The 7,144-nt window shown below is 39.3% G+C and overlaps 1 protein-coding gene across 12 annotated transcripts; it reads right to left on the reverse strand.

The window, feature by feature from the left end:
* Window positions 1-65: 65 nt before the first annotated feature.
* LOC130995941 (transcription factor bHLH49) lies at window positions 66-3,788 on the reverse strand. Of its 12 annotated transcripts, none has more exons than XM_057921458.1 (9): window positions 3,374-3,788; window positions 1,898-2,795; window positions 1,570-1,797; window positions 1,374-1,439; window positions 1,222-1,290; window positions 1,003-1,074; window positions 731-901; window positions 579-663; window positions 66-502 (listed from the first exon to the last, which is right to left on the reverse strand). In XM_057921458.1, exons 2-9 carry the CDS (start codon window positions 2,678-2,680, stop codon window positions 465-467), a joined length of 1,512 nt encoding a protein of 503 aa, XP_057777441.1. In that variant the 5' UTR covers window positions 2,681-2,795; window positions 3,374-3,788; the 3' UTR covers window positions 66-464. The 12 variants fall into 12 exon arrangements, with proteins under 12 accessions (XP_057777441.1, XP_057777443.1, XP_057777442.1 ...); XM_057921460.1 differs by having other exon boundaries at window positions 3,328-3,660; XM_057921459.1 differs by having other exon boundaries at window positions 3,263-3,660.
* Between the last annotated feature and the right edge of the window lie 3,356 nt (window positions 3,789-7,144).

Here is a 7,144-nt window from a genome sequence, read left to right on the forward strand (position 1 = left end):
CTTTGCCATAATTTTTTTGCATTATGTTTGCAGACAATTGAACAAGCAATATGAACGGAGTCATATGCAATCTGGAAAAGGGAAAAATGCACAATATATAATTGATTCGATTTTGAGGCACTCATTCAACTAGGCCAAACACATTGGAGCAAAGACATCATATTTTTATACTCGATTTTTAACAATATCATCTGCGGCAATCTCTCCTGGCATTAGTGAAGAATGTACAATTCTCATCTGACGACATGATGGAGCTGGAGATGGCGACTCTGCAGCAGAACTGCGGCACGCAATGCTTGAATACGCAGTGATTGTCCGTTGCTACACTTGGGGCAGAGGCTTTGACTCCAGTATATGCAATTGGCAGACAGGGAATAAGTATATGCATCCGGATAAGGTATAGGTGAATACGTTCAATTGCTTCGTCCAGTAGAAGATATTAGATTATAGAGATTGGTGATTGATCAGGGTTCGGCTTTCATGTGTCCCGGTGGTAGAGAGCCTGAAAGGAGAGACGATCAACAACTGAGATCACCAGCAAGTACGATTTTGTGATTGTGATTGTGATTGTCGTTTACCGCTTAAATCCTGGCTACTGGGAGGAGCAGTCGAGTTGAAGCCCATGTGCACCACATTGTGAAGTTCGTCCTCCCAATTGGATACCTGAAGATGACGAATTCAGTTGGAATTCTTCAATTGCGGAAGCATGTGCATCAAATGAAACACTTACTTGAGACGAAGGTGATTGGAGATTGACTGGTCTTCGAAGAGCTTCAGCAGAGTTGCTCTGAAGACATGTCTGGATTAGCCCCGCTTGTGGCGCATGAATTGGAGGAAACGGCATAGTCATATCTGGTAGTAATCCCAGTGACGACGACATACCACCTCTAGATTGTAGCATCTGTCGTCAATTTATCACTTTTTTCAGACAAACTAGGAACTAAGTAACTGCATCAATGCTCAACAATCTATGGATTTGGGATAGGAGGTGTGTAATCTTACATCTTTAGTTAGAAACCCTTCAATATTGAACTCCAAACGAGGATTTACAGTCGCAAGCTTCATCGATAGGAACTGAAACAGACAAGGGAAGCAATTCTATCCATAATCTTTCACTTAAAATCCAAGTGCAAAAGATTTCTAGATGATAAACTCCACATATCACTAATGTATTGTATAATAACTAATACTTGAAAATATTAGGAGAACTTATATCCCTACCTCAACTTGTCGTTGTAGTGATTGCACATAATTGATGATTTCATCAAGCATTACAGCTTTTCCAGTGACCTGATACGAGAAAGAAAAGAAAAAATCAGCGTTGAAGAATAAATTTTGGTGCTAATTATGACCCTTAATCAACAATACAATACCTTGCTGCAACCAGGCACAAGATCCTGAAGGAATTTCATCCTTTCACTGATCTTCTCCCTCCTCACCTGCATCGTCAACAGTTAATCTAGTTTCAATTCAAGAAACAAGTTGTATTTCACAGTAATCGATGGAGTCGAAGATTATATCACATTGTTCAAGATTGTCACTTTACAGGTATCAAGCGAAGATTATTACCCTCTCAGCGAGACTATGGCTGTTGGTCGCCTGGCCTCTTCGTGCTCTAACGTGTATGTAATCTTCCTTAGGCGGATCCGAGCCTTGAGACCCCTGCTTCCCTTGCTTGCCGCCAGGATTGCTGTTCGACGTTGTCTTCTGATCACCTTTTTGATTCATCTCCGCCACATCCTTTGTTGTCTCAGCCGACTGCGTAGGGGTTTCATTGTTCTCCTCATTCTGAGCATCCTGGCATGGCAAACACAATCGAATCAAATCACAAAAGACTAGCTGCATACATCTTTGCAGTGCGGAAATGAAAAAGGAAACAACAAAACAAGATCAAAACCTGCCCCCTTCCTCTCTTCCTCTTCTTAGCGCCAAGCCCTTTACCCGAAGACTCCCCCGTCACGCAGTCAACCTCCTCTTGAGGGCCACGGCCACTACACTCGGCCTCATCAGACTCATTACCCGACGCCCCAACTCCCTGCTTCGCCTCATCATGAATACTCTCGCTCCTCTTCTCATTCTTGAAAGGGCTCCCTTCAGCCCCCTGCTTCCCCAGCAACGGACCACCCTCTTTGGATAACTCGGCCACATTCACTTCATGCCTCTGGGAGTGAACCACTCCCAAGCCCCGAGAGAACGGATTCAGGGGGTCGGGAACGCCAAATGGATTCATCATTTCACCGAAATTCCCTCCACTGAAGCACGAAAACCTCGCTGCCCTCTCGATGAAACCAGAATCAGCTGGAAAGTTAGGCAGCATCCCAGAAACGGGCGGCATGAACATACCCCCTCGCAGCATTGCAGTCGGATTCCAACCCAAGTCAGCCCTCACGGAACCAAGGTTACTCGAAGTGCTAGCATCATTCACATCACAATACCCCAAGTTCTGTCCATTTATCGAATGGTCCCAAACGGGAGGGCAAAATGAATCGACCAACGAGGGCGATGAGCAAGCAGAGGACTCCATCAAAGAATTGCAGATAGACATCATCCCAATAGACGTGTTAGCTAGATTATTCCCACTAACTTGCCACTCTGCAGCCATATTAGGCGTGTGATAGTTTAAAGAATCATCATTTGCATTAGAAGGCTCAACACTGGCATCTTTTCCAGCAACATCCATAGTCAGAGAGAGGGAGATAGAGAGAGAGAGAGAGAGAGAGAGAGAGAGAGAGAGAGAGAGAGAAGAAACCACCAAGCAAAGGACTAATTACACTCCTTCAAAGAATCGAAACACCCTGATAAGAAGCAAAATGTAACTCAAATTAGAAGTGCCCTAAATTCTCAAACCTAATGATCAACAAATTCCAGGAATTTTCGCAAAATTCAGCAAGAAAGAATTCAAGGGATTATCATATGAACTCGAAAAACGAGCCCAGCTAAAACACCAAACTCACACAGTCAAAGTACTCTTTCAGAAACAGCTGAGCAGATTAGAGATTAATAATAAGTCACTCCAAGTTGTATGACTCGAGAATTGAAGAGAAACAAACACCACACAGAGCCAAAAACATGTAACGGAATGCCACAACTACACCACTGATAACTACTGTTCCCAAAGCTATTTCTCTCTGAAATTAAAGCACGCAAAACTCCATTAATGCAGAGGGGAAAAAACATAGCTCAGTTCAATAAAGAGCTCAAGAAAGTTCTCAGAAACTCAGTCAATAGAAGCAGAAAACATTAAATTCAGCATCATAAATACCAGTAGCACCCTCATTTACTCGTTCAAAAACAAACCCTATGGAAAAAAGGGATTCCAGTAAGTACTCTGGTGAAGCAGAACTAAAAAGGGACAAAAGCAAAGAAAAGATACCATTTTGAGATTGTGGGCTGCCTTTAAGAGCTTCGGTACTGTTTTTGAGCAGCCCTTGAAGAATTCTTTTTTTTTTTTTTCTTTTCTTTCTTCAAATTTTGAATTCGTGGCAATATTATCGTTCAAAGCTGAGACTGTTATGTACTGTACACAGTGACCTGAGCATTCAAGAAAACAATAAAGAGGAGAGAGAAAGAGGGGAAACAAGATCAGGAAGCAGAGAGAGAGAGAGAGTAAATGAGAGGGAGGAAGCAAAATAAATGGGTGATTTGAAGGAAATGAAAAGGATAACTTAATAGGAAAGATGCTGCATTTATACCCACGCCTCGCATAAAAAACAGAGCTCTTGATGCTTCATAAAAATAATTATAAATAAAATTAAATTAAACAGAAAACTCTTGATCATTAGTATTAATCAGTAAACCACCGCCACATCTAAATTCTATATATCTAAAGTTATTTCAATGTATCATATATGTGTAATATAATTTCTGGAACGTTAACATTTATGCATTATTCTCTTTTGTCATGGTTGAAAATAGCTTTTGAGTAAAGAAAAAAAAAACTTGGTGTGATTTTGAAAATGAATCTTAGTTAGTGTTAATAGGTGACGACTTCTTTAAAACAAAATGCCATTTAGAAATTGATTACACTCGCGTATTCATAAACATTACACTTCAAAATATAAATTATTTTATAAGATTTCAAGTCATAAATACACATTAATCTTCATAGTTCTCAATCAAATATTTCATGTTACCCACACAAAAATATCCTACCTAACAAATTTTCCATTTACTTAAAATAGAAAAGAAATATCCCAGAATTCTGACCAAAGCTGTAGGTATGGAATAGTACAATAATTTAATGGTGAATGCATGAGTATGTGACACTTATACATGGCATAAATATTTTCACATCACCTCCAAATATTATTTTATGTAACGTCTGAATAATAACGATACTAAATATTTTTTTCCCTTTTATCTTTCACCCAATTTATGTTATCCAAACTTTACTTATAAGTATCATGATTTGTATCTTAAGGCATGTACATTAGTTTTACAGCCTTTTATGTATTTAACTTTGCTTTTGTTTGTACTTATGTTTTTTAATTAATAAAGATAAGACTGGATTGAGCTAGCAACTGACAGTGCCAACTCTTAATGTTAGATTTACTATATCTTTTAATAATTAAATCTGGACAATGACCTTCATTACACCTAGGAATGTGAGTTTATAATATTTTTTCTTATTTTAAGGTTTGTTTGGTCAAGAGGCCTACATGTAGCTACTAGCTTGGTTTCACACACTTCATGACCAACTTGGATTGCTTCTAGAGCTGCTCTACCTGTGTAGGCTATCTCATTTTTTTGATAACTTAACTTCCTTATTCATTTCTTTTATATATGCATAAATATAAGTACATGTGTGTGTAATGTGTTGTATCCCACCTTTGCCCAAATGTTTGGAAAAGAGTTCGTATGCTGTTTGTTACTGTTTCCTAAATGTAATTCACCATTAATGAATGAATGGAAGTGTACAACTCCTTCAATCTGTTACTAATTACATTAGTTGTTTTATTTTATTTGGCCAATTTCTTTTTTACACAGTGATTTTACAAAAATAAGATTATACTATAGAAATGTGCGACTCAATCTTTAATACAATATGAAATTATTACTGAACAAAATATCAAATTAAATGGGACAATTATAAAAAATACAAACCAAGTCAAACGAGACAAATGAAGCACTTCCTGTTGGAATAAATAGCTAATTAATACTATAATTACTTTAGTAATTAATGAAATTAAATGATAATTTTGGAATCTACATGTTGAGTAGATTAATTTGGTATATTTACTTGTTCAAATCTATTAAAAATTGAATGAGTAATTAATGCCCAAAGATAGCTATTTGTAAATGAAAATGTGGTGTGCTATCCCACATTGGAAAAACAAGGAAGTTGTAAGCTATTTATAAAGTACTCTCTACCATAAAGAAACAATCAAGTGTGCTTCTCTATGGTGGACCTTATGTTGCACCCAAGTGGGTTTTGACTTAGCCTTTGTAGGCGCACATCGCTCGTTCGCATCGTCGCGAGGAGCCTTTAGTTTTGATAAATGAAACAGTGACTCGGGTGACGTGGAATAGTCGGTTCGGTGACGTGGCGGATTATACCGACATGTGTCACCTATGTGGCGGATAAGGAATCCGGGTGGAAGGGCGCTGGGTGAGGTAGCAGCGGTTGGATCATACCCTTTGGCCGAAACAGTGTGATGGTTCGATCAAGCCCTTTGGCTGAACCAGTGCTGACGTGGCAGCGGTTGGATAAGACTGAGTGAGGTAGCAGAGGTTGGATCATATCCTTTGGTCGAAACAGTGTGATGGTTAGATCAAGCCCTTTGGCTGAACCATTGCACTGATTCGGTCAGCCTCCTCCCTACAGACACACCTTTTCACAGTACCCCCTCCACATACTATAAATAGGCCCCCCCAGAATGAGAACAACACCAACGAATTCAGATAATCAACTTGTCATAATAGTTTAGTTTACATACTCAGTCCTGAGTATCAAGCCGTTTGACCGGATAGCGATTTCCTAGTGCTAAGGATTCGTCTATCATCCCTAAACCGTTGTATCTTGCAGCCAATTACTGTAGATTCGCAAGCACAGAGAGGAAGTAATTTTGCCTTACGGAGAGAGATTTATTCTCGCATCGGTTCTGCATCTTTTTAAATATCGTCATTTTATTTTCTACACTCACAAATAACAATCGTAAGGCAAAATTAGTGTGGAAAGATGGCGACAGAAAGCAACAATGTTCCAATCAACATTCCAAATGCTCCAGCACCTACCGAAAAGCCGAAAAAATTCTCAGGTTTTGAATTTAAACGTTGGCAATCAAAGATGTTTTTTATCTTACTACTTTGAATATGGCTCATTAAAAGAATGAGTCTCCTCCGACTGTGGGGGAAGACGAAACTGATCCGCAAAAGCGTATCGCATATGATGCATTGCATCACAACGACTTTCTGTGTCGCAACTACATTCTGAACGGGCTAGACGACACTCTATATAGTGTTTATTCTAGCACCAAGACGTCTAAGGAGTTATGGGACTCATTGGAGACGAAGTACAAAGCAGAAGCTGCCGGCTTGAAGAAATTTATAGTCGGTTGTTTTCTGGACTATAAGATGGTGGATAGCAAGACTGTTGTCGAACAAGTGCAAGAGATCCAACTAATCATGCACGACATTCTTGACGAAGGTATGGTATTGTCTGAATCCTTTCGGGTGGCTGCAATGATAGAGAAATTACCACCACACTGGAAGGACTTCAAGAACTATCTCAAGCACAAATGCAAAGAGATGGGACTTGAAGACTTGATTGTTCGTTTGATAATCGAAGAGGACAATAGACTCTCCAACAATAAGACGAACAAAACCTCTATGGAGGCAAAGGCAAATTTGGCCGAATCTAGAAACAAGAAGAAGCGCAAGTTTAAAAGCAAAAAGCCAGACTCGAAGAATCAAAAGAGGATCAAAAGAGATTGCTTCAACTGCGGCAAAAACCGAACACATGGCGAAAAGTTGAAGCAATCTCTTTTGATCCTCTTTTGATTCTTCGAGTCTGGCTTTTTGCTTTTAAACTTGCGCTTCTTCTTGTTTCTAGATTCGGCCAAATTTGCCTTTGACGTGAAACCAAAGAAAGACCAAAAAATGTTTCTTCTTGTTTCTAGATGAACACATGTCGAGGGGCACAGTT

Source organism: Salvia miltiorrhiza, chromosome 7 (assembly GCF_028751815.1).
Source record: "Salvia miltiorrhiza cultivar Shanhuang (shh) chromosome 7, IMPLAD_Smil_shh, whole genome shotgun sequence".
Classification (NCBI taxonomy): domain Eukaryota; kingdom Viridiplantae; phylum Streptophyta; class Magnoliopsida; order Lamiales; family Lamiaceae; genus Salvia; species Salvia miltiorrhiza.